Source organism: Cucurbita maxima, unplaced genomic scaffold (genome assembly GCF_002738345.1).
Source record: "Cucurbita maxima cultivar Rimu unplaced genomic scaffold, Cmax_1.0 Cma_Scf00034, whole genome shotgun sequence".
Lineage (NCBI taxonomy): Eukaryota > Viridiplantae > Streptophyta > Magnoliopsida > Cucurbitales > Cucurbitaceae > Cucurbita > Cucurbita maxima.
Window position 1 is genome coordinate 705709 of NW_019272050.1, and position 27228 is coordinate 732936.

The window sequence follows — 27228 nt, forward strand, 5'->3', positions numbered from 1 at the left end:
TAGATGAAAAAGGCCCAAATAAACTAAAAATAAAAAATAACTACACAAAAAATTCGCCGTTGCCGGGGATCGAACCCGGGTCACCCGCGTGACAGGCGGGAATACTTACCACTATACTACAACGACTTATTGAAAATTGGGTTGACTTTTAAATATTACTAAAATAAAAAGTATTTGACTTTTTTTTTTATATAATTAGTTAATACATTACGCATGAAACAAATTTTAAAATTTTATATACATTAAATAAATTAATATTAAAACTCCCCAATAAAAATGGTACTAATGGATGGACTGAGACATTCTTAACCTAACTCAATTGTTCGANTTATAAATTTTTGAGACATTTTTAACCTAACTCAATTGTTCAAGTTATAAATTTTGTCAACCAAAGCAACAGACGATGAACAGAGTTTAATTTGATCATATAAAGACAATTGAGTCGGTTCGAATGGTTAATAAAAGTTGTTCGAGTCAGTCTTCTAAAACCGAGCACGATTTATGTTTATATTAGAAAAGTCCAACCTTCCAAAGTGGATGACTCATCTTCCACTCTTGTAATTGGAGCTCAACAATATAATAGCTGCAAGCGCACCACGCATGAGCAATCCTCATGTCTGGCCACTCTATAAACTCTTCCCTTCCACACAGCCGCCATATATCCATTCACGAGCCGGAGATGCCAGAGTACTGTGTGACCGGCGGCACTGGCTTTATAGCCTCCAACTTGGTCAAGACATTGCTCGAGAACGGTCACCATGTTCGCACCACCGTTAGAAACCCAGGTTCTGAACCACAACGATATCTCCTCTGTCATCAAAATCTATAACACCCACACATCGATAGCTTGATTCACAGGAATTATCACTGATATAGATGTTGTACTTGTCATTTTCATGAACAGGAGACGAACGAAGTGTCGGGTTTCTGTGGGAGTTCGATGGAGCTAAGGAGAGGCTGAAGATAGTCAAAGCTGACTTGCTTGAAGAAGGTAGCTTTGATGAGGCCATTCAAGGAGTTGATGGGGTCTTCCACACTGCTTCACCTGTCATTGTTCCCTACAATAACAACATCAAGGCAAGATCCTAATGGGATATGCCCAAACTCGTTGCGTATGTGCGTATAATTAACGTTCTCGCAATATTATGCAGGCAACTCTGATTGATCCATGTATAAATGGTACGAAGAACGTACTAAATTCGTGTCTAAAAGCGAACAGCGTGAAACGAGTAGTGCTCACCTCGTCCTGCTCTGCAATTAGATATCGTTATGACGTCCAGCAACTCTGCCCTCTCAATGAATCGCATTGGTCCGATCCCGAGTATTGCAAGAGCCATAATGTAAGAAGGAACTCCGCTTTCGGTGGCTCGGATCGGGTTGACCAGACTTGTTTTGATTTCTTCATTTGGGTGTTTTTTTGGCAGCTTTGGTATGCATTTGCAAAGACTTTGGCAGAGAAAGAGGCTTGGCGTTTGGCAGAAGAACATGGAATGGATCTAGTTGTGGTGAACCCATCTTTTGTTATTGGTCCTTTGCTTACACCAAAACCAACCAGTACTCAGCATCTCCTACTCACCATCATCAAAGGTTTGCAAGAATCTCCCTCATTTTCATTTTCTTCTTCGATTAGGGAGGAGAACAAAGCATTCTCTAATAAAGTGTGGAAACCTCTTCCTACTCTATCAAGGTGCGGAAACCTCTTCCTAACAAACGCGTTTTAAAAACGTGAGGGAAAGCCCAAGGAGGACAATATCTGCTAGTAGTGGGTTTGACGTGTTACGAATGGTATCGGAATCAAGCTATACCAGTGAGGACTATGGACGGACTATGGACCTCGAAGGGTTGGATTCTAATAGATCCCACTGAAGTCAGCAAAGGGGGTGGATTCTAAGAGATCCCACTGGGGTCCGCAAAGGGGGTGGATTCTAAGAGATCCCACTGGGGTCCGCAAAGGGGGTGGATTCTAAGAGATCCCACTGGGGTCCGCAAAGGGGGTGGATTCTAAGAGATCCCACTGGGGTCCGCAAAGGGGGTGGATTCTAAGAGATCCCACTGGGGTCCGCAAAGGGGGTGGATTCTAAGAGATCCCACTGGGGTCCGCAAAGGGGGTGGATTCTAAGAGATCCCACTGGGGTCCGCAAAGGGGGTGGANAGGGGGTGGATTCTAAGAGATCCCACTGGGGTCCCCAAAGGGGGTGGATTCTAAGAGATCCCACTGGGGTCCCCAAAGGGGGTGGATTCTAAGAGATCCCACTGGGGTCCGCAAAGGGGGTGGATTCTAAGAGATCCCACTGGGGTCCGCAAAGGGGGTGGATTCTAAGAGATCCCACTGGGGTCCCCAAAGGGGGTGGATTCTAAGAGATCCCACTGGGGTCCCCAAAGGGGGTGGATTCTAAGAGATCCCACTGGGGTCCCCAAAGGGGTGGATTCTAAGAGATCCCACTGGGTCGCTGAAGGTGGTGAGTGGATTCTGAGGTCCCACTGGGGCTCGGGGTGGATTCTGAGGTCCCACTTGGGCTCGAGTGGATTCTGAGGTCCCACTTGGGCTCGAGTGGATTCTGAGGTCCCACTAGGGCTCAGGTGGATTATGAGATTCCTCTTGGGCCTGAGAGGAGAATGAAGCATTATCTATAAATATGTGGAATCCTTTCTTTAGCCGTTTTAAAAACCTTAAAAGAGAAGCGAAAAGTTCAAAGAGAACAATATATGTCAATTACCATAGACAATATTGTGCATAACTATAATGGGCTTGGAGTTTTAAAAACTTTGGGAGAAACTCAAAAGGAAAAGTCCCAATATGACAATATATGTCAATAATGGGCTTGGACTGTTACACTAAATTTCTTTAAGTTCTCTTAGAACGGAGGGGTTGTTCCATTAGGTGAAAGTGGCGAGTATCCAAACTGCACGTTGGGGTTCGTGCACATAGACGACGTGGTAGCAGCGCACATACTAGCAATGGAACATCCAAAAGCATCAGGCAGGATCATATGTTCAAGCACAGTAGCTCACTGGTCAGAGATCATCGCAATGCTCAGAATCAAGTATCCATCCTACCCATTTGAAACCAAGTGAGTCTTGAAAATCTCAACAAAAATCTCTTAATTTTTCTCCTAGACATTTCATCGAACACTTCGTGTGCATGCATACAGATGCAACAACGCTCAGAAAGGAGATAGCAACCCTCATAATATGGACACCAGAAAGATATCTAACCTGGGATTCTCCGCTTTCAAGACGCTCGAACAAATGCTTGATGATTCGATCAAGAGTTTCCGAGACAGAGGATTTCTTTGAATCGAAGAAAAAAGCCTTCAATAATTTCGACTGTAACCATCTGGCTTGTAGTTTCGATTTGACGATTCTTAAGTAAAGAATCCAAGACTAATAATCGTTTATAAATCGAAATAGATTAACAAAAAAAACCCTAAACCCTAAACCCTATCTCATTTTCTCTCTAGAAACTGCATTCTCAATGAATCAAAACTTCAAAAAAATGGAGAAAATTCCTAAGCAGAAAAAAATTATGAACAAGTTATGTTGATCGGTTCATCAAGCCAACTAGAAATCTCAGCATTCCATATATGATCACAATCAAAATTTGGAAGGAAGCAAGGTTCATCATCAGCATCGGCAAACACAAAAAAATGGGTGTTGTCTAGACTTGCAAAATCGTCCAAGAACATCCCGATTCCATCAGCCAGACTCCAACCAAATTCATTCCCCAGATCCGCTTCTTGAAGATAGTGCATATTTGTGTCTGTTTTTTCTTTGATTGAATCTCCCTCTCGGCTTTGAGAAGATGAATCGTTCCATTCGAGAACAGACGGCGGAGATGTGCGTGACATGGTGGTCTCCGTCGTGCTCACCGAAGAATCAGTCTGATCTGACACAGTGCCGTTGCCAGAAGCCATTTCCGCTGCCATAGCTTCAAACTGCAACCGCTTCGATTCATAGGCTTGAAAAGCTTCTTCAGCATTGTCGTAAGTACCTAGCCAAACACGGCTTCTTTTGAACGGATCTCGAATCTCCGCCGCCCATTTCCCCCAAGGTCTCTGTCTCACACCTTTGTATTTCGAAGACGATAATCTTCGAGACTGAGGGTATTTGTTTCCATTGTTGCTGCTCTTAGAACTCTTAGATTCGGGAGCGTTCATCGGCGTAGGCAGGTCGATTTCGTGTATGATTCGGTTTTTTTTGTTCAATCTTCTTCTTAATCTTCCGTATACTTCTCCTTCATCTTCGCTTGAAGACGCGTCCGTTGCATCAGGATCATAACAGATTATACGAACTTTTCTCCTCATTTTCGGATCTCCAGAGAAATTCGTCGACTGTTTGAACTTTCTGTCGCTAACACTTCTCTGATTAGGATGCGGCATCAGAGAGTAGTACGACAGATTAAGAAGAACAAGAACAGAATAATTTATGAATAATCGAACGGAAACAATGGAAGATTTCTGAGAATCAAAACAGCGGAAGTGTAAGGTGGAGAAACGAAGAAGAAATTGCTTTATACGAAAAGTCCACGAGAATTTTACTCCAGAACAAGTCCTGCAAAACAAAAAGAACATCAACCAGAATCATCAAGAACATAAGAAATCGAAGAAACGAGTGAACGATACTGGAAATTAGTCTTGCCATTTGAATCTGAAAAGCATTGAAAACGATTGTTGCACAAGAATCAACCTCTGCCAGAAGCAGCAGAGTGAGAAGAAAGCAGAAGAAGAAAACCAGAGCTGCAACAGAGCCCCAATGACTGCCAATATGAACAAAGCCGACATAAAATCTACTGCTCAACCACCGTCTTCAACTTCTTCCCTGTTCTTCAAAATCGAAAGAGAAAAACAGTAAACAACCACCGCCAATCCACGCTTGACATTGTTCGAAACACCAAAATCTCTATGGAAGAAACACCAAAATCTCATGAATCGAGGCATTCTCCATTATAATAGTCAGAAAATATAGAAATCGAGTCGGAAAAGGCTTCATCATCTGACGGCCTTCTGAATCTTCGTGATGTTCTTGAGTTTTCTTTCACAGTCGAATGCGCCTGCAATTGTTCTGAGAATCGGTCAAAGTTTACCGGAAACAACTGATGGAGAGTGGAATTTGCTTAAAAAGGGATGGTTTGGTGATGGTATGAACGAATTTAATGTTATGGCCATCGGATTATTGTTAGACTCTCTAAGTCGATCCGCCGCAAATTCCCCGGATCATAGAATTTATTTGAATATGGGGATTTGGTGGGTTTCGTCCCTTTTTCAATCTCTTTTTTTCATAATTTAAAATATCATATCACATTTAACAAAAAATTAAATCAAATTCTTTCCTCCAAACATTATCTTATCATAAATTTATTTTCTTTAAAATACATTTCAAAATTCAAAAATCACTAATCCTACATCAAGCTTACACAGTTTTTTGGCATTTGGGTATGGCTACGAACTCCTAAAGGCTCTATGTTGATTATACACCAAGCAGTCGATCAATGTGAGCCATCGACTCAACAGTGGTAGTTGAATAAGCTTTCAAACTAGAGCCCAAGTTGACTCAACAGTGGTTGTTGAATAAGCTTTCAAACTAGAGCCCAAGTTGAACATAAGAGACGTAGTTAAACTTAGATGCTCGTGGTAAGGAACCAAAAGCAAACTTTTACAACATTTAGCCACAAGCAAGTATTGGTAGTAAGTATTTCCATAAAAACCGACAAATCAACTCTAGAAAGTTGAACTATTAGAATAAGTAGAACGGTTATAACGGGTTTTGACTAAACTGATTACTAGACCCTACTAATTAGTTTAGATGAGTAGAATCTATCTCGGTTAAGTTTAGTAATAACTTGCAATGAAGCTAAAAATTGTTTGTGTTAATGTTGTATGTGCCATAAGAGTTGGTCTGATTGAGCTACTTACCGAACATTTGAATATTGAGGAAGCTAATTCACTATAATTAGGTTTGTTTAAAAAAAAAAAAAAAAAAAAAAACTATTTCTTTTTATGCAATAACCGAAAAAAAAGAAAAAAAAAGGAAGGAAGGAAGGAAGGAAATATCCAACGGCTCAAAATGGGCGACAGCAACGAGATCCGAATCCTGCCCGACCCGTACGAAATGGCCCGACTGTCTTGCCACCAAAGACCGAGAAACATTAAAATTAATGCTTTTATTATTATTGAGATTCCAATAGTGACCGAGAAGCCGACGTGGATTCCACGTCGGCGCAACACGTGTTCGTGTCGACGATAGCCCGAGTGGTCTATTCCTTGGCCCAAAATACTCTGTAAACGGGCCGAGAGAGAGTGAGTAGCTACGAATTCATCCACTAAAATTTCTCACATTTAATTGATATATGACTAATTAATTAAATATAAATTATGAGGTAATTGATTTTTTAAATTTAATATTAAAATACTTGCATATATAAAATTAAAATTTTTAATTTTTTTTAATTCATAGCCTTTAGGAAGAAGAAAAAAAAAAGAATTAAAATTTATGATGCCATTTTTTATATGATATTATAGAAACAATTTCATAGAATTGACTATTGTTATATTTAAATTTTCATTACTTTCTCATGCAATTTCATATATATTCTACTTTAATAAATTTGTATTTTAAAATTTTCAAATATATATTTAAAATTTATTTTTATTAATTTTTGCATCAGTTTAAACGACTATGAAAATTATGGTCGTGAATATATACTTTATTTTTAAAAATTAAATTAATCGTATTCTAAAAATAAAAAATAAAATAAATTTTGTGGACAATAAAATAGACCGAACAGAAAAGCTATTTTAAAAGTTTAAAAATATTAAAAAAAAAAAAAAAGGAAAAATTGAATTTAAAAATAGGAAGATGCCTACCGCTGGGTCCCATGGGAGTACCTATTTGAAAATAGAAAAGAAAACGATAGTGGGGGAGGAAATGCGAAAGAAATTCCAAAAATGCCCCCAAAGACCACGTGTAGAAAAATAATTGCTGACCATATTGACCCTACCCTCCACATTGCCTAGCGCCGATTCGCCTTTCGTATCATTATTTTGACCAATTTTTTATGAAGCATTTAACATGAATTTCAAAGCTTTATTTTCCAAGTGTATGTATGCGTCTTAACTCATATATTCAATGTATGGATTAAGGAAAATAAAAATATTATTTTTTTTTTCGAGCGTTTATAAGAGAGGAGGGCATGAACAGTGACAGAAACGAAATGGTGAGAGATAACTAGATAACTAGACAGGAATTGACGTTAACGTAGAATGTAGAAGGGTGTAGACAAGTACATCAACCATGAGAAGATGAAAGTTGACGAGGAGGATGGAGCAAGGACGGGAGGTGGAGTCAACGTGTTTAGATTTTAAGATTTGAAATAGAAGAAGAGGCTCAAAAGTGGAAATGAGGTCGTACAAAAAAAAAAAAAAAAAAGTTTTCTCTATCGTTGATGGATCGACCAATAAAATTGAAAATCAAATCCAATCAATTGGGGCAAGAAGTTGATTGACTAATCGAGTTGAATTGGTTTTTCAGTCCAGACTAAATTTTTAGAAATTTAATAATTTGTTTAAAGTTAAGAGAGAGTTGTAATTGTCTATTGGAATCGATCTGTGACTTGAATTCGTCTCAAATTCAGCTATTTAATATATGAAAAATAAATTATCGTTAACTCACTTAAATTTGAAGCTCATTTGTAACTCGAGAATTTAAACCATGTTACAATTAACGAACACAATTATGTTATATATATATATATATATATATATATATATATAAATAAATAAATAAAGAGAAAAAGAAAAAGAAAACTAAATTTTGAATATTTTTCTATAATTTAAACTTTTTTCCTCCTTTTGACTAATCTTTTTTGTCGTTTTCCTTTGTTGGAGAAAATGGGATTGAGGTGGTTGATCGGAGCCTAAAATTCCATACGTTAGGTTTGTGATTTCCACAGCTGACGTCACTAAAAATACGCAACGACACGTCATCTTCTCAACAAGAATCATATTTTATTTTAAATTAATTAATTTTAAAAAGAATGTTTCCCCACCTTTACTCGAAAAAGATTTAACTATTTTTTAATTCTCAATATTCAATTAAAATATCTTTGACCGCAATCCATCAATTCTATTCCTCTTAATAAAATAAAATAAAATTAAATAATTTTAATTTTTCCATTAAATTATAATTTAATTAACCAATTAGAATAATATGTTGTAAATTCATAATAAAATTATTTTTAAAAATAATTCAAAAAGGAAATTCAGTGGCTGGTGCTATTCTATTCAGAAGAAAATAATTTCCTTTTATTTATTTATTTATTTAATATGTAAATTTGTTAAACGAAATACACACGATTAAAATTCCGAATTTGGCCGAAAATATTTTTTATTTTTTATTTTTCGAAATAGTTTTGATTCCACTGCGTATTATAAATTTTGTTTAAGAAAATGCTGTAATCACTAGAACTCTCTAACAAACGATGCCGTTTGAGTTGTTTCCATCGAGTCGTGCGGATAGAGGGAAAAGAAAGCGGGAGCGGGGAGAACACGCCGATTACGAGGCTGCCGCCGCCGATGCTGGAAACCAGAAGAAGACGGTGGCGGACAGAGGAAAAGAGAGGGAGATGACTTCGGATGAAGAGGTGGAGGAGTTCTTCACCATTCTGAAGCGATTACACGCAGCGACCAAATATATAGAGAAGATCGATGGTGCGAGAAGCTTTTTGATGGGGAAAAGAGCGAAGACGGCGAAGGCGAGCGAGAAAGAAGGCGATGGAGTTGAAATTAGAACAAAGAGAATTCCAGAGCAGAAATTGGACAGAAATTTGGATCTGGATCTGGATCTGAACTTAGAACCTGCTTCCGACGATTCGGCTGCCGATTCTCGTCGGAAGTAGAAATTTACGGCGGAGGTTACAGTTCACCTGTCCCTGAAAGAACTCGATCGCTCCGATCATGCGGACTGATGAACTGATATCGGAGCCTTCTGGTTGCGGATCCGGGTAAGCCTGACCCGATCCAGACCTTTCTTGCTCGAGTTTTTATTTTTATTTATTGTATCAATAATCAGTCAATTCCAAGAAGGTTTGTTTTGAAAAAAAATGTGTTTATTTGAATAAGATTCACTGAAACTTAAACGCTGGCAGGAGAAGACGGTTGGTTTCATTGATTCCTAGTAGGATTGGGACAAAAGAGAATCGAATCAAGGCTAGATTGGGATCACATGGACCTCGAGAGGGCAAGACTTTTCAAGGTGGGTCGACCGAGCTTAGGTTCAAGCATTTAGATGAACACGACTCTCTACAATGGTATGATATTGCCCACCTTGAGCATAAGTTCTCGTGATTTAACTTTAGGCTTCCCAAAAAGTCTCATACCAATAGAGATAGTTGTGTATCTAGAGCATCATTCTTAACATATGTTGTGTATCTGAGCATCATTCGAACAAAAGTATTATAGTAAAAGATGACTAAGACTTTAAAAGAAAAGAAGTCGAGACTCGATTAAAGAGAAACGTATGTTGTTTAAGGGGTGGTGTTGAATGAAAGTCTCACATCGGCTAATTTAGGGAATAATCATGCGTTCATAATCAATGAATATTATCTCCATTAGGGAAGCCCAAACCAAAGTCATGGAATCTTATGTTCAAAGTGGACAATATCATATCATTGTGAAGATCATTGATTACTAACATGGTATCAGAGCATCATTCTTAACACAAACATCTTTTAATTTTTACTACCGAGTTGGGATTTATGTTTTGGCTATATTATAGACTACGTACATCGAGCTTGATTTGATCTATCTCTCAAATAATATATGAATGTATTTTGAGTATCGGACCCAAGAAAACAGTAACCAATTTTCGATCAATAATAAATGTGAAGATGAGTCAACTTTTATCAAAGAAACAAATGCAAAACTTGTCAATATCATTTAGGAAGCCATCAAAATCAGACTCAAAAGCAAAAATAAACATCATGAGGTAAACCTTATTGTCGTCCAACAAACTTGGTCCAATTGGCTTAAACAATATTCAAACTCGACGCGCAATTGTGAGGAAATGCAATTATTCAACTTCACACAGCGATTGTGCAACACTTGTTTTAATCAAGCAAACAAATCAACCTTGAGAAATGTGGACGTCACGAACGACATTGGTGTATGTGCGGGCCTCGAGTCACAACATGAGAAAAGGTTTAGAAAATGTGAGAGAGGAAATACATTGGAAACCGTTTGAAGAATTGAAGAAATAAACGTTATATGACTATAAGCAAAGAAATAAACGTTATATTGGGTCAACCTGGGTGTACGAAAAAAAAATATTAGTAATAAATTAAAAAAAAAAACTATAAATAGAGATGGTATATAAAAGTTAATTAATATAAATATATATTTTTTCAATTCAAGCAGAATTCATTAAATAAGAAAATAATTACTATTTAAAATTTTAATTTAATAAAAAAAAATTGAGAGTTAGATGCCAAGAGTATTTTGAAGTTTTAATTCTTTTAGAAGTCAATAAAGATGAAATGCTCTAATGACTTGCAGCGTTGGCTATTCTTTTCCTTTTTCTTTTTCTTAAATTTTTAAAAATATTTTATTGTATTTACTTTGCCCTCTGGAATTTTAAATATTTGAGAATAAAGTTATCCATTATTTGTTTAAAATAAAATTAGACTTTACTTTATTTAAATTTAGATTTTAAATAGGTAGTATATTTATCTAATAAACCCTTAATTATTTGTGTATTATATAACATTTTAAAAAATATATAATAATTCACGAAATTAAAATTTGTAATTAAGCTTAAATTATTTTACAAATTAAAACAGCATATTTGGGCTCTCCTTTTCTTGTCAAAGCCCAATTAAATTATTGAAGAAAAGCCCATTTTGAATCCCAACTTAAATTATTTATGCTTTGGCAAAAAAGAAAAACCGATATAACTCAATTTTAGTTTTTTTTTTAAATAATAAACTTATTTATTTATTTATTAATTTTTGTAGTTCACTGAATTAGATATTTATGGTTGTTATTAAATTTTAATGATCTTTCTTTGTTGATTTAGTGTCACAAACTCTTCCCCGGTCCAGTTTCTCGAGTTTTCTAGCTATTATGAATTGTCGTTTCTGCTAGTTTCTCTTATCATCATTGTTCTAGACCTATATCTAAGCCCTTGAAGTGCGATTCGATCATAAGTTTTCATAAGTTTTATGTATTCAAAAGTTCAACCAACTCTCAAGATATTATTGTGAAATCATGCCGTTCGTGACAGGTTCTTTAAGAGTAAATTAAATAGTGAAGTGCCGAATAATCCCACATAATACAATCATACATCATAAGTGAGTTCTATAGTTATTTGGAACCTTAACAATTGTGTCATGTTTATGATTATGGACTAGGGGTGTACATTCAACCTGAAAACTCGGACCAACACAACCCAAACTATAAGTGCTGGGTTGGGTTTAATTATCATTTCGGGTAGAGTTGGGTTCATTTTTCTGAACCCGAATTGAATCGATTCGGTTTCGAGTTCATGGATAAAATAATATAGTTTGCCCAAATCAAATAAAAATATATAAATTAGGTTAAGAATCTTTTTGTATTAATAAATTTGTTAACTTGATCTCTCAATGTACACGTATGTCAGGATATATATTTTATTTAAATAAAACTTAAAAAACAATTTGACAACTCAACGATTCATCTTTCAACCCAACACAAACCATGTACACCATTATGGACTAGCTGGGGAATCCCTAATCATCTTCGTTTATATGATTATTTTTTCAATGGCCCGCCATCGTTATTTTATTTTATTTATAAATATTTTAAATATAATTTGATTTTTTAAATTTTTAATGCCGAAATGAGGATTTATTAAAAGTCAATATGAATTTTAAAATACTCTCCCACTAAAGTGTTGCCAGTGGAAAACATAGGAAGATAATTAAAAACAATTATTTAATATAAGCTCAAAATATAATCTGACTTATTATTATTATTATTATTATTATTAAAACATTAATACATATAAAAATAAAATAAATGTGTGGATAGAGGCAAATTGATGGGCGAAGAAGGAAGGAAACGGACGGCCGTAACGGAGAATGGGGAACGCGGTTTGCCGTTTTAACGGCTCACACAAGATTGGTCAAAGGAGGCGTGGTTATTACGGGACGTGGAAACGTGGGCGACAGGTAAGACGAACCGCGGCCTCTCTTTGGTTGGCTGTGGCTGACCTTTCCACGTACCCCGTTCCCATCCATTTTCTTCATTACCGGTGCTATTTGTGGTCCCACCACTTCTCGAATGTTCCAATTTTTTATTTCCAAATATTGCCTTATTATTTAATACTATTTTTGAAAATTAAATGGTATTTTTTAGACATATTATTAACAATTTTGAAAATTAAATATTTAATTAATTCAGTGAGAATAACGTGATTAAATAATAATAAAAATATTATAATATGAGAGTGTGAAGTGTGTGATGTGGAAGGGTTGGATGAGGGTGTCGGCCACTTGCTGATATTTTTTGGGAGAATGAATTCCCCACGACAAAATCACCCATCCGCCAGTGCTCCATGTCACGTGACCCTCCCCCCTCCTCTATTGCCAACCATTTAATTATTATTATTATTTTTTTTTTCATTTTCTATAATTAATTTAATTTCCACGTCACCCCTCACTGCTCCACACCAACCACACGTACGACCGACTGTGTCCATATGCATTTTCTAAACCACTTATTTTATATTATATTATAATAAATAAATAATATATATAAAATTTCTATAATATTTAAAAATAAGAAACTTACAAATAAGATCATGGAGTTTACCATCCATGGGAGTTTATTCCCTTCCAAATACATACTTACCAACTTTAATTTAAAAGAAAAGAAAAAAACTAACATTTGTTTCCAAAAATACCCCGTAGTCGTTAAAGGGATAACGTGTCGCAAAATTTCAAATCTAGAAAGTCAATAAAAGGGAATTTGGGTAATTTGGGTAATTTGCATTAGTCAAATACAGCCTCTGGAAAATCCTTTCCTTCCGCACAATTCTAAAACTAAAGAAATTATTATATTTTAATTTATTTTTTTTCCTTTTATATATATTTTATATTTGAAGAAAAAATTGGATTGGTTGAGGGGAATAGAAGATTTTGTAGCTTTAGGAGATATTCTGGATTTAATTTAAAAGGCTGAGTGGGATCCACGTCATCAGTGATTTGGAGATTTTCTAGAAAAGGTGACAATGAAACGCTTGATTATTGGGTTCCCAATTCCTCCTTTTTTGGGTAAACTCCAACTCACCGCCTTATTCATTGCATCCTTTTACACCACATCTTTAGTACCCACTACCTTACGTTTTCCAACTCCCATATTAAATTATTTCCCTTTTTTTTTTCTTATTTATTAATATATATTAAAAGTATGAGGTTGTGTAAGGCTAGACAACTATACATAACAAGATGAAGCAGAATAAACTTGGACTATTACTGTATATATATATATATCAATGATATCTCACAATGGTTAGAGAGAAACAGGGAAACGAAACATTCAGTGTAACTATTTGATCAATTGACGTGTTTACTCGTTGAAAGAAAGCCGTTAATATATATATATATAATAATGACTAGTTTTTTTTTATTTTAATATTTAATTAAATAAATAAATAAAGGGTCGCAAGTGGCTTGGTATCAAATCCACATTTTGTCTTCCACAAAGGGGAAAGAGAAAAAAATAAATAATAAAAAAAAGAAAAATGCAGTTTGGATATTCTAATTCTCATTGCTTGTAAATAAACCTTTGACCAAAAGCAAACGTAAACAAAATTACCAAAATACCCCTTCTGGATTTAAACGGAATAATCTGATTATATTATGTTTATAATTTTATAATTTTAGATTTATTAAAGATTTTAATTTTTGAATAAATTTGAAAAAAGAAATTAACTAAAATAAGGTAGGAGGAGAGGGGAGGCGACAATTTAAACAAAAACGGAACCGTCATTGACCCGGATAGTTGCGGACTTGTAAATGGAATTGAATTGGATTAATTGGTTTTTCTTTTTCAAAAACAGAAACCGGACAAAGTCACGAAAATGAAACGGAGGTGGGTAGAATATTTTCCGTAGGAAACAATTTTCTTTTTAGGGATAAGAGAAAAAAAAAGAAGATAAAATTAATTTTAAATCTAAAAAATAAAAAATTTAAAAAGGAAAAGGCAAAGCGTCTTTGATTAGCATAGGTATACGCTCCCACGCGCTACTTTTACGTCATTATCCACGCGCCTTCTACCTTCTCTCTCTTCTCTGTCCCCCTTATATAAATCCCGTCCTCGAATCCCCGCCTTCATTGTCTCACGTTCTTTGTCGCGTCTGTCCGTTTGAACTTTTGCAAAATCTTCTCTAAACAATTTAAAGAAGAAGCCCTAATTTCTCTCTCTTGTTCTTATGGAGAATCAAATTTCCAAGAAGCGGGATCGGGACGACTCGGCTGAGTTTACTGAGTCGGAGAACGGTTCACCCGAGGTGAAGCGACTCAGAGATGACCTTTTAGGTTTCTTCGACGAGTCCGATCCTGAACCAGCGACTCAGGAGCTCGATTCGTTGATGAGGAGTTTTGAGGAAGAAATCGCCACTGCGTCGTCGTCTCCGGCGCCGGTGGTGGATTTGACGGTGGAATCCGGTGAGTCTCAGCCGGAGTTAGGTTATCTATTGGAAGCCTCCGACGATGAACTCGGTCTTCCGCCTTCTGTTACTTCGATTAGCAAGGAGGAGTTCGACGAATCGGCCGTGTTTGCGAGAGTTTCGACTGATTCGTTGGAAGTCGGAGAGATGTGGAGGTTTGAGGATCAGATTCCGAACTACGACGCTTTCGAACTGGAAGGTGGAGATGTGTATAGCGGAAGCGATACGGCGGAGTATGTGGCGTTTGATGGACTGTTTGAGTATTCGAATCTGTGTTTGGATGCGTCGGAGAACTCGGATTTTCTTTGGCGGCAAGAATCTCTGCCGGCGCAGTAGGTAGAAACGTCGCCGATTTGTAAATGCTTTTCCGTTGATGGAAAGGACTGTAGGATTAGACTGATACAGATGTCGCAGATGAATATAGAAATTTGTTCGTTCTCTTCTTATTTAAAACACACAGGATTACGCAAATTGCACAAATTCTTATGGCTTTCTCTTTTCTTTCTTATTTCTGGGTTGCAATTTGAAAGAACTTCCAAATCTTCAAACTCTATTTGGGCGAGATTGGCCGTCCGGCGATTTCTATGGTTTTTTATTTTTATTATTTGAAATATTGACGAATGAGGAATTAACCAAATTAAGGGTTAGGCACCAAATGTTTTTTCTTTTACTAAATATTTAAATTATTTTATATATACGGAAGTCAACCAACTGCTCGATAGAACACTCTCTCCACAATGCTTTGCTTTGAGCTTTCCAAAATGCGTCGTACCAATGGAGAGAAGAGCATTTTGCTTTGGGCTTCCCAAAATGCGTCGTACTAATGGGGAGAGGAGCATTTTGCTTTGAACTTCCCAAAATGCGTCGTACCAACGGAGAGAGGAGCATTTTGCTTTGGGCTTCCCAAAATGCGTCGTACTAATGGGGAGAGGAGCATTTTGCTTTGGGCTTCCCAAAATGAGTCGTACCAATGGAGAGAGGAGCATTTTGCTTTGGGCTTCCCAAAATGCTTCGTATCAATGGAGAGAGCATTTCTTGATTATAAACTCGTGAACATTCCCTAAATTAGCTAGAGTACGCCTCCCCTTAAACGAGGTTCGACTCCTTTTCTTTTAGAGTATTTTGTTCGACATTTGAGGATTTACCAATCGGGCATGACTTTGATACCATGTTAGATCAACGCTCTCACGCTGCTATGATAGCTCTCATGGCCTTTTGCTTTGGGCTTCTCAAAAGACATCATATAATGAATGGAGAGAGAATATTCCTGATTATAGATGATAGTTCCCTAAATTAGCTAATGTGAGAGATCATTTATTGATTATAAACCATGATTATTCTGATTAACTAGCTAATGCGAGAGAGAATTTATTGATTATAAACCCATTATTATTTTGATTAACAGATGTGGGACTTTCATCATCCAATGGGGGTTTTCGGTTTATAAATCAAGTTAAGCATATGATTATCGTTAATAGAGTATTAATCTGTTGAGTCTTCAGAATCTTCTTTTTTACTTTTAGGTATATTTATTTTTATCAGTTACTTATCTTTTTACTTTTCACGGTAGACATGCCTCTTCTCTTGTATGGTATATGCACGCTTTTTTACGTTATTTATTTATTTTACTATCTAATATATTTAATGTTGTGTCTAATTTCGATTTATCGTAACCATTTCAAACTCAGCTTTTTAATCGAGTCGCAAATAATTATAGATTAAGCATGTAGATATGGTTCGAGATTATTTTTATTTATTTAGGAGTGATTTTGAACGGGTTAAGTAGCTAATTGGTTGTGCCATGGACCATAGCGTGGTACCATCACGAGCTTGCATTGAAAATTAGGAACCAAAATTGGCCACCACAAAAGGATCAGGTCCAAATTGGGCTTAGCTCAATTGCACGTCTTCGGGCTCACAAAGGGCCTGCTCCCCGCGGGCCCAACTTGTGGAATCTTGGTTCAAGTTGGTCTGAAAAGGATTTTAGCCAATTAACAAATTATTTTTAATATTCTTTCAAATATATCTTTAAACTTTAAAAAATTCTCCATTTTTTTAAAACGCAGAGTTAAATAATACTTTTACCGAGTATTAAAAGTATAGGGTTTCGGGTTTAGGGTTTAATTATGAGCTAAACTTCAACTAAATAGGTAGGTATACTAGGTCGTTCTCGTATGATTAGCTCACAATACTATTGGTCACTTCCACTAATCATCACACGTCTCACCCTAATCGCATCAGCGGGTCTAGTAGGTTAAAAATTTTGATTTATTCACTCGATTTCACCTTATAATTTTGGTCGGAATTTTTTTTGGTATTAGTATAACAACACAAACTTTTATGGGTTCCCTCTCGAAGTTTTAAAACGCATATGTTAAAAAGAGATTTTCACACTCTTATAATGAATCTGAATGCTTCGTTTCCCTCTTCAACCAACGTGGGATCTCGCAATCCGCTCTCGTTAGGGGCTAGCATCCTCGATAACATACGTCTGATGCATAACTTTGACATTATTTGTAACAGCCCAAGCTCACCACTAGTACATATCGTTGTCAACCTCACTACTTTAAAACACGTTTACTAATGCGAGGGTTCCATATTCCTTTAATCGATATAGGATCTCACAACTACATTATAATTTTTAACTTTAACTTTAACTTTCGGTGTCTAAGTTTTAATTTATACGTCTAAGACTTATATTAATAAAATAGGTGAATTATTAAAGACTTATAACATAACATTCCTTAAATTTGAATCTCTCCAAATCAAACTGAAATTTCGTATAATTCCAAAAAAAGAAAACAAATTAACAAATTTGAAACTAAATTTAATTTAAACGATAAACATAATTCAACGAATCAAGCGGTGATTTGAGACTCCAAAAAAAACGCACAGTTCGAAGTTGAAGGCCACGTCGGATCCAAAATGCAAAAAATGCAAAAAAATAAAAAAAAACAAAAAAATCTACTAACTTTTCCAGCTTTCATCACCAACTCATAACTACTACATGTTCAACACGCGCTCTTTCCTCGCATTGTTGATCAATTTTTTTTAAAAAGCGTAGTTTACACGCTCCAACTAGCGCGTGATAATGGATTCTACATTCTCCTATATAAAATCGCGGAATTCTGATCCAATCCTTCTTGCTCTCTTTGCTTGCGCTTTCGGTTACCGTCGTTCGGAGGCTTTGCTCGCTCTAGGGTACTAGCATAATTCTCTCGAATCCGGCGTACGACGTGCTGCTGTGGTCTTGCATCTCTGCGAAGGCCGCGATCGAGTTCTGAAGATGAAGATTTTCGTCAAGACTCTCAAGGGCTCACACTTCGAAATCGAAGTGCAGCCTCAAGATATGGTTAGTTTACTTTCTTTATCGGTTTTAGTTTCGTTTCTCGTTTTAATCGTTTGCATTAAGACTGTGACTTGGAATCGAGGACTCTCAACTATGTTTTGGATTCCGGTGTGTGTTTGTTACTTCCAATTGATTAGTTATTAGGGTTTATGCGGTGGTAGTTCGTTGTTTTCCTTTTTGTATTGCTGTTTTTTGTACGATTAAATTGTGTTGTGATTTGGAAATTTCATATTGTTCATCGTTGTTATTGCACTAATTCTGTACTCGATTTGTGTTTCGTTTGATCTTTTCTTTTCTCTGTAGTAAAGCATCAAGTAGTTTTTCTCGTCATTTGTAGCTACAGGAGGTTTCGATTGTTGTGCTTTGTCATTAGTATTAAGTTGCATAGTTGATGTAGGACTTTCTTGCCCGCTAATTCAATCTTATATCTAACTTCACGACTGATGTCATCGTTTGCGCTGTGGACTTAGACCACAAGTGATCTCGTTGCTTGCATTTTGTATATGATATATTAAATTAAAAACAATAAGAAAGACAAAGAAGGTAGGTTTAATATTGATTGATTGAATAAATACAGAAGATAAACGTTGTATGGATAAGAATAATCTCATTAGTAATCGCTAATTTGAGCTTTTTCATTTAATGCACCTTCGGTGATTAAGAGTGTTTAACTCCTTTTATTTCATTTATTGATGAAATTATGTGCTCGAGCAATATAGTATCCTACTGTAGTTTTCCCTTAAACTGATCCTTTCAGTTTTACCATGTGAGGTAATGCAATTCCCACAATAGAATTTTGGCAAACCTTAGCACTTCTTGCTAAGCACTTGCATCTTATCTATCACATTTTCTCCCGACTTATCTCCATTTTTATTTCTCGTGGATCTACTTAATATTTGCAGAATCCCTGTTCTGCAAACGTCCTTGAGGCTAAAAGTGAAATTCTCTTTGTACTTGAACCAAAACTATCAACTGTCGTTTACATCAAACAGTCTTTTAAATGAGGAGTTTTCTTTGTAATTTGGGTTTTGTCAAACCGTCTTTATTCAACCTGCTCCCTAGTGTCAAGCTTAGTTGGGGTTTACATGTTAGATTTGTATGGAAGTCACGACAACCTTGGTGATCACTAGTATGATCCAAATTTCACCCAGGACTGCTCTTCCTTGTACCGGAAGATAGTTTTTACTCCTCTGTCATTTATGCTTTCTTCCATCATTCCTAATTTTATGGGCTTAAGCACTTAGACCTGTGCTCTAATCTTGTGTTCAAACCAATTCCCATCTCCAAGGTGCCTTTTAATACCACATGAATAGTAACTTTTCTGGAAGCAGCTTGGTATTCTAATTTCTATCAACAGTCTCTTGAGGATGCTGTCATGTCTGAATCTATTTTAATGAGCTGCTAATTTGTAAGTAAACACTGCCTTGAAAGAGTAGTTCTCTCATATCCACATTTGTCAATTCATATTACTTCCACTCCCCCCAATGATTTCTGAAAGAACATATGCCAGTCTCATTATCGTGGTTGTGGCTCTTGATATTGGCTTTGTCTTGCTTGAAGCAAGCACTGGAAGAATTATGTCCAGGTGAATTAAGGAAAGGAACTGTGCCTATTTCAGTCTTGTTACTTGTTGCCAATCCCATTAGGTTTTAGTCCATCTCACAAGGAAATTGCCAATTTTGAGTGGTCATTTTGTTGTATTCGCTGCCCGAATGGTGGTTGAAGACCTTGTCCATATTCTTTGGAGCTGTGACTTTGCTTGGTGTTTTGTGTTCTTATTTTTAGGTGGTTGACTTGCAGTTTTCTAGACACAAATGCCTTTTGGATATAATCGAAGAGTTTTTCCCTCATTGCCATTACGAATACCCTTGTGTCACCTGTTCAAATCAAGAGAAGGGAATGTTTTTGTGATGGCAAGGATTCGCACGGTTTTGTGTGGCTTGTCCGGGAGAGAAACAAAATTGACCTATAGGGGACTTGAGAGGGACCCTTGTCCCTTTTCCTAAAGGGGTTTCCTCTTTTGTGGGATTGGTCTTTTGGATGCCATTATATTCCTTGAAAGATTGGTTATTCATCAAGAAAAATCTAAATAGATTTGCTGGCCCTTAATTTGTTTTCCTTTCTCTTTTAAAAGTCTTAAAAGGCTTGGTATTGCTGCTGCATTAATTATGCTGCTTGCTGGCACCAAACATCTATGAAGCAGAGAGAGTACATAAGCTGCATTCTGGAAATCTTCATATAAATAGTTGATCATTGTTGTATGTAGACATTTACTGCACAATTTTACAAGTGCAATTTGTCTATGGTACCTTCGGTAAATTTTGTAAACACATGGTCGTATCTTATTTTGTTATATTTTTTTGAACTGTTTTGCCACCATGTTTTCCTTTTGCCTTTTTGAATGTTACATTAACTGAGTTTTGTTGGTTTTAGGTTGCTGATGTGAAGAAAAAAATAGAAACTGTTCAGGGTGCTGATGTTTACCCTGCTGCACAGCAGATGCTTATCCATCAGGGAAAAGTCCTTAAAGATGGCACAACACTGGATGAAAATAAAGTTGCAGAAAATAGTTTTATTGTAATCATGTTAACAAAGGTAATGCAGCTAATTTATTTTTTTAATTGAAAGGATTGTGTAAATAACAAATTCTAGGGAGATGAGAGATTGAAATTTATATTATTACAAAATACTAATAATAATAAGTTTGATTCCATGTTTAAACAAAAATAAATATTGAGTGAGTAAAAATATTAGATTACCACGTGCCACAATTTCAAAAATTCATCATGAAAGCCTTTAACTTCTGGGCTTTACTTTAGTGGAGGTTATACGCTAATAAACCAGACAAGAGTTATATAGATTACTCAACCATGTTGGAGACTGGAATTGAACCTGGCTATGCTTTTTTGTCCTCATTTGTGGATGGCTATAACAAGTGCTCTTGATTGTTAAGGATGAACTATATACCTAAAGGGGAAATATATATTTTTGGATGTGCTTCTCCACTCTAACAGCTTTGCCACAAAATACTCATTTTTAAGCTAGAAAAATGTAAAGAGACATGCAACTTTGGTTGGATGAAGAAATTTTGTTAGGAAAATTGTTGGGCATTCTATTCTTATCTGGACGAGGTGATCTTTACAGTTGCTTGATGTTGGTGGAGGTGATCTTCCACCCTTCCTTTTGGGATGGCGCTCTCCTTTGAGCGTCTGATTCCAAGGATGTAATGATTTTTGTTATTATTTCTTAGATTTGATTCTCCAGGATTGGATCTCTTTGGCATTCCCTTTGTTGGGTTGTTTCTTTGTTTTCCCTTTTGTGATCTTTCATTTTTTTCCAATGAAATCTGGTTTTTCATTCAAAAGAAGAAAGGAAAAGAAAAGGAAAAAATGTTCGGAAACATGTGGTATTTATTACTTACCTAGTGTTATACGTAGGTAAGATTATGTTCTACTTCAATAGATTGATGGAATGTCTTGCAAACGCTGTCTATTACATTGCTCTGATAGGGAGGCTTGCAATTTGTAGTCTTGAGCTCAGGCTGGGAAGTGTCAGCACTAGGACGGAAGAGAGTTTCTGCTTGCTTTTATATTTGGTTGTTATGACGTTTTGTAGCATTGTTCCTGTTGTTTGCACTTGGATTTGATTGAAGTGTGAACCCTTTTGATTTTCTTTTTTACCGTTTGTTTTGCTCAAATAGTCCTTTTTTTTTTTTTTTTTTTAATCTTTTTGTTTGTAGAATAAAAGTTCATCGGGTGGGACGTCTTCTACCACACAAGCTGCACCAGTGTCAAAGGTAAGTTATAATAATTCTATGTTTTTTTTTACTGACCAGTGGTAATGGCGATGATAGTCTCAGTGTGTCTCTGAATGCCTTAAATGTTGTAATTCACTTCTGTCCAATAAATTCTTTGTTGTATGTATTTATTTGTCACCTAATAGTTATTACCTGTCTCTGTAGGCAGATGTTTTTCTAAAAAAGTTCCATGTTTATTGCTTAAATAGTAGAGTCCTTAATCTGTCTTCAAGTACTTATATTATTTATGGACATTATGATACAGTTCTACATGTGATCATCTCCAAATGATCATATACAAACGTGGCATGATGTTTGATGCTCTGTTGCCAACCCTTCGGAGTTGGTGCAGTGTTCTTCAATAGTGATTATTTACTTATTCCCATAAAATACTGTTAGTTATCTACCCATATTCCTGATCGAGACGTAATTAAAGAAAAAAATATAGATATAGTATGACAAGGAGGACCTCCTTGCAGGCACCACAGAACACTGCCCCTGCACCTGCTGCAACTCCAGTCTCAACATCTGAAGTTCCTCTGCCAACTTCTGCACCGTGAGTTCAGATCTATCTGCTATGTCTTTCACTATATCTGTCCAGAATAATTGTTCTTGGAGCATTTATGATTACGACAATGATCTTTATTTCAGTCCGGCTACTATTACCACCTCTTCTCTTCCAGCTCCCGCTCCAGCGCCAGCTCAGGCACCTGCAACCACTGTCTTGTTAGTAGTTCTTCCTTCCCGTTCTACCTTTTTTATTCAATGCAAAGGTTTATTCGCTCTTTATTTTCAGACTTAGTTTTCTGAATTTCCTTTATTGTACTTCATGAAAAACAGGCCAGAATCTGATGTCTACAGCCAAGCAGCTTCTAACCTGGTCGCGGGCAGTAACTTGGAGGAGACTATCCAACAGATTCTTCTCATGGGCGGAGGGATTTGGGATAGGGACACTGTTGTTCAAGCTCTTCGTGCTGCTTACAATAATCCAGAAAGGGCTGTTGATTACCTTTATTCTGTAAGTCTATTTGCAGATGTCTATATTTTTTCCATTCTATTGTTATTTTTTAGGTTTTCCTTCACATTCAGAGAATGAAATTATTAATGGCTATACTTTTATCTCTGCAAGGTCAATTGTTTAGAATGGCATTATTTGAACAAAATTATCTCCTGTAGGGCATACCTGAACAAGTTGAAGTTCCACCTGCTGCTCATGTTCCGTCTACTGTTCCAGTGACCAACCCTTCCGCTCAACCTGCACAGCCTGCCCAACCTGCGTCTGCGACAGCCACTGGTCCAAATGCTAATCCATTAGATCTCTTTCCTCAGGTAGGGAAAGAAAAATTAATCAACTTATAGGGTCAGTTGCAATTATTGGTAGAAAGAAGAATAGTGAGCAATGTTATATATGGGTTTTCAAATTTGCAAGTTTATGATTTTTTCTTTTGTCCCCCTTTTTATTTCAGGGTGTACCTAATTTAGCTTCCGGAGCCGTTAGTTCCGGCAGTCTTGATTTTCTACGAAATAGTCCTCAGGTCCTTCTCTCTCCTTCTCCCTCTCTCCACATACAAACGGACACGTTCACATCATGTATTGCCCACCTCTGAGAATTTGTTCTTTCTCATCTCAGTTCCAAGCTTTGCGAGCTATGGTGCGAGCTAACCCTCAGATACTCCAGGTTTTTCATCTAGTACACTTGATACTTGTTTTTTTTTTTTAATAAAAAAAAGCAAGGTGCCATATGTTGTCATTTTATACAAGTTTTGTTTTCCTTGATTTTGTTTCAGCCTATGCTTCAAGAGTTGGGTAAACAAAATCCTCAGCTTATTAGACTTATTCAAGATCATCAACCTGACTTCCTCCGCTTGATTAATGAGCCTCTTGAAGGAGAAGGGTAAATTTCTGTTCCCCACATCTCAATTTGAAACAATGGTGGAAGTTTATGTATTAATAATTTAAAGCTTGTTCAGGAATGTACTTGGGCAGCTTGCTGATGCTATGCCGCAGGCTATAACTGTAACCCCAGAGGAACGGGAAGCCATTCAACGGGTTAGTTCACCTTCTCTATTATCTTATGATGATAAAGACAACTGAATTCATCTTGATTCTTAAATTGATATTTTGGATAATTGTCTTTCCCTCCCCAACAGCTTGAGGATTTAGGTTTCGACAGAGCTCTAGTGGTGGAGGTTTTCTTCGCCTGCAACAAGAACGAGGAAATGGCTGCGAACTACCTTTTAGATCATATTCACGAATTTGAGGGTAATCAGAATTAATTAGTCCATTCTCTTTTCGTTGTGCCCATTTTAAGAAACCCCCAAAAAGGAAAGGAAAAAGAAATGACGGCCAATCCAACAAGAAAACAAAAAGGAAAGAATCTGTGTATTTATCCGTTGTGCTCCCCCCTCGGGTCTCTGTCTCTCTCTCTTTTCGCCTCTGGCCACATTGTGAATGGTGCTTGTTGTGAACATATAGATGTGAAGATGCATTTTATCCTTTTCAATTTTAATTCGCAACTCAATACTTCGAGCCTGCCATCCGTTCATGTTATATATACCGTCCGTTCATTTTATTCGTTGTTTTCAACTACTTTTTCTACGTCCTTTCTGTGTCTTTTATTTGTTGAGTGATGTTGCCTTAGACACCAAATGATTTTTCATGCAAAGTTTGGAATGCTGACAATCGTCGAAGTGCTTCTTTTATATAATGTTAACCGCTTTATTACTCTGTTGATGTAATGTATAAGTTTCATTAATGCTTTTAGATATTGTTTTCAACCTACGCCATCTGCATGCACTATTTGATCTTTGATTTGTTCTTTTAGGGGCTGTTTGAGGGCCAGAGTGGGAGTTATAGAGCTTGAAATTCTATATTTGGAACAGGAAGTCTCTGTTTTGAGCGCAGAGTTTAAACATAGAAATTTGCAGTTAGGATAAACAAGTTTTTGTTTAGAAATTTTTGCATAATTTAATTGAAATATCAACTTTATGGATATTTTACAATCTTGATTGGGATAAATGTTCATAAGAACAAAAAAGAAAAAGAAAAACATTATGCACAGCAAGATTGGTATATGCATACAATGTAAAATATCCGACTCAATCGAATTATTGCTTGATTATAAACCTTTCATCGGCTTCCATCCAACTCAATCGAGTGACCCAAATTGAACTCAATTGAGAAAACAAAATCTAAACCAATTATTAAATTTTGAAGTTTATGTGTGAGTTGGAAAATACGTAAATGTTTCCAGTTGTGAAGGGACAGAGATTTGTGAAATTTGAATGAGAAGGTCAAAGATGGGATGAGACGAATGAAGCAACCATGTCTTCCCTACTGAAATGGCGCGAAATCAGTGGCATACTTTCGTGGGCCATATGCCTCTCTCTCTCTCTCTCTCTCTTTTCAATTTTCTGTTGGACAAACCGCATCCATAGCCAACTTCGCAACTTCCCAAAAACACCAAAACAACATTCATTCAAATTATTATGTATTATATAGTGGTGGTGGATTTTGAGGGCGAGAATAAAAATGGAAAATGGTGCGACCCCTCTTTCCGCCATAGCCGAGTCCTTCGAAGGGCTTGCCAAATTAGTATGTTCCTTTAAGGATTCCTCCCAACAACTCCGATTGGATGTTCTCTGTGACGCTTGTTCTCTCGTCTCTGTTCTCTTTAGTTCTCTCGGCCTCGCCTTCAAATTCGCCGAGTTAGAGTACGACTCCAAGGTTGTTGTTATTGTTATATTCCTCCTCTCATTCTTCTTCTTATTCTTCTTCATCTATTTCGTTTATGAAAGATGTGCTAGGAAATACGACTCTCCATAATAGTATAATATGATATTGTCCACTTTGAGCCTAAGCTCTTGTGGTTTTGCTTTTGGTTTCCCTAAAAGATCTTGTACCAATGAAGATGTATTTTCTTATTTATAAACTCATGAGCATCCCCTTAATCAGCCCGTGTGGGACTTTCCCCCTACAATCCTCAAACAATCTTCCCCTTGAACAAAGTACATCATAGAGCCTCTTTTGAGGCCTATGCAACCCACAAACCGTCTCTCCTTAATTAAGGCTCAACTCCTTTTTGAAGGAATCCTTGACACTTAGTCACTTTTTACTACAACTTACAACTTTTTTGTTCCACTATTTAGTCACTTTTCACTACATCCCACAACTTTTTTGTTCTACACGGCTAAGTTAAGGGCATGAATTCTATACCATGTTAGAAACTACAACTCTCCACAATGGAATGATATTGTCTACTTGTAACAGAGCTCTCGTGACTTTGCTTTTAGCTTCCCAAAAGGCCGACCTCAAATGTATTTACTAACCTATAAATCCACGATCATCCGCTTAATTAACCAACGTGGGACTTCCTCACCACAACCATCAGCAAGATGTTGGAAATTCTAATGGAATCACCCCCTTTTGATGTTTTTTTTTTTTTTCAGGTGCGTGATCTTTCGGAAGCTTCAAAGAAGCACGAGACATTGCTCACAATACTTGATGATGATATTGCAAATGACACAGTTAAAGCACCCGGAAGCAATTCTCGCAATCTGCGTCGAGTTAGACAAGGTTTGGACCTTGTTAGAGCTCTGTTTCAACAGTTCATGTCCACTGAGTAAGTTCTCTGTCCCCCTTTTCTCTTCCTTCCTGCAATCAAAACTCAGTAAGTTCACTTAAATCCTGCAATATCAATTCTCCACAAGTTAGATCTCTAAATTAAAAGTTGAGATTATTGGGTTAATAATAATGAATGCAAAGGTCAAAACTTACTAGCTTTGCTGCCTTGTATCTCTAGAGAATACTCGTTAAAGGAAGCTGCTTCAACAGCTTATACACAAGTTTGTGCGCCCTACCACCCCTGGACAGTCAGAATGGCAGTTTCTGCTGGAATGTATACTCTTCCAACCAGGGAGCAGCTTCTGCTAAATCTCAACGAGACCAGTAGGCGCATTTCATTTACTCTTTTCAATTATAAACACCTGAATCTGTTGTTTACACAATCAAATTTACAACACCTCTTTCACCATTGCAGATCAGCTTGCAGAGAAGAAAATGAAAAGGTATATCGACGCTTCGGGTCCGGTTATAGAATATATTGATAAGCTTTACATTTCTAGAAATATCAGCTTGGACTGGTGACTTTCATGTCCTTCTGAGGACAACCGCTTCTTCACTTTATCTTATCTAAGCAAGCAGCACATCTCAACAGTGTTAGTATATCACAAAAAGAAGCCTTCCATGGATGCTTCAAACAAATATAAGCTTAACAGTTTCATGAAAGTATTCATGATACATGTTTTGTCTATTACAAAACTCGATTTAAACATAGGCATGTCTACTCCCACGCTTCCCATGCCTTTGCAAAACTGTTGTTATC

At 36.6% G+C, this 27228-nt stretch overlaps 6 protein-coding genes, 2 long non-coding RNA genes and 1 other non-coding gene across 10 annotated transcripts; 5 read left to right on the forward strand and 4 right to left on the reverse strand.

Annotated features, from left to right (window-relative positions):
• Positions 1–54: 54 nt before the first annotated feature.
• On the reverse strand, positions 55–126 carry TRNAD-GUC. Its single transcript has one exon. It is a non-coding gene; the product is annotated as a tRNA-Asp (tRNA).
• A 470-nt stretch (positions 127–596) lies between these two features.
• Positions 597–3408, forward strand: LOC111467542 (tetraketide alpha-pyrone reductase 2). Its single transcript, XM_023112480.1, has 6 exons — positions 597–785; positions 905–1077; positions 1152–1340; positions 1425–1587; positions 2882–3071; positions 3153–3408. The coding sequence occupies exons 1-6, from the start codon at positions 614–616 to the stop codon at positions 3295–3297; spliced, it is 1032 nt and encodes a 343-aa protein (XP_022968248.1). The 5' UTR covers positions 597–613; the 3' UTR covers positions 3298–3408.
• LOC111467540 (ethylene-responsive transcription factor ERF118-like) lies at positions 3371–5272 on the reverse strand. The gene is made up of 2 exons (XM_023112479.1): positions 4639–5272; positions 3371–4551 (listed from the first exon to the last, which is right to left on the reverse strand). Exons 1-2 carry the CDS (start codon positions 4779–4781, stop codon positions 3525–3527), a joined length of 1170 nt encoding a protein of 389 aa, XP_022968247.1. The 5' UTR covers positions 4782–5272; the 3' UTR covers positions 3371–3524.
• A 232-nt stretch (positions 5273–5504) lies between these two features.
• Positions 5505–27079, forward strand: LOC111467564 (ACD11 homolog protein-like). Of its 2 annotated transcripts, XM_023112523.1 has the most exons (7): positions 5505–5515; positions 7342–7348; positions 20255–20263; positions 25363–25571; positions 26294–26466; positions 26647–26792; positions 26884–27079. In XM_023112523.1, the coding sequence occupies exons 4-7, from the start codon at positions 25377–25379 to the stop codon at positions 26988–26990; spliced, it is 621 nt and encodes a 206-aa protein (XP_022968291.1). In that variant the 5' UTR covers positions 5505–5515; positions 7342–7348; positions 20255–20263; positions 25363–25376; the 3' UTR covers positions 26991–27079. The 2 variants fall into 2 exon arrangements, with proteins under 2 accessions (XP_022968291.1, XP_022968292.1); XM_023112524.1 differs by lacking the exons at positions 5505–5515; positions 7342–7348; positions 20255–20263 and having other exon boundaries at positions 25332–25571.
• LOC111467566 lies at positions 8413–9563 on the forward strand. Its single transcript, XM_023112525.1, has 2 exons — positions 8413–8998; positions 9143–9563. The coding sequence occupies exon 1, from the start codon at positions 8477–8479 to the stop codon at positions 8891–8893; it is 417 nt and encodes a 138-aa protein (XP_022968293.1). The 5' UTR covers positions 8413–8476; the 3' UTR covers positions 8894–8998; positions 9143–9563.
• Positions 12413–12867, reverse strand: LOC111467569. Its single transcript, XR_002714584.1, has 2 exons — positions 12822–12867; positions 12413–12738 (listed from the first exon to the last, which is right to left on the reverse strand). It is a non-coding gene; the product is annotated as an uncharacterized LOC111467569 (long non-coding RNA).
• Positions 14464–15036, forward strand: LOC111467364. Its single transcript, XM_023112226.1, has one exon. The coding sequence runs from the start codon at positions 14464–14466 to the stop codon at positions 15034–15036; it is 573 nt and encodes a 190-aa protein (XP_022967994.1).
• On the forward strand, positions 17828–24417 carry LOC111467562 (ubiquitin receptor RAD23d-like). The gene is made up of 12 exons (XM_023112519.1): positions 17828–18052; positions 20483–20644; positions 21789–21845; positions 22325–22401; positions 22497–22571; positions 22686–22863; positions 23022–23174; positions 23312–23380; positions 23476–23523; positions 23633–23739; positions 23816–23894; positions 23996–24417. The coding sequence occupies exons 1-12, from the start codon at positions 17987–17989 to the stop codon at positions 24119–24121; spliced, it is 1197 nt and encodes a 398-aa protein (XP_022968287.1). The 5' UTR covers positions 17828–17986; the 3' UTR covers positions 24122–24417.
• Positions 26161–26724, reverse strand: LOC111467568. The gene is made up of 2 exons (XR_002714583.1): positions 26622–26724; positions 26161–26498 (listed from the first exon to the last, which is right to left on the reverse strand). It is a non-coding gene; the product is annotated as an uncharacterized LOC111467568 (long non-coding RNA).
• Positions 27080–27228: the final 149 nt, after the last annotated feature.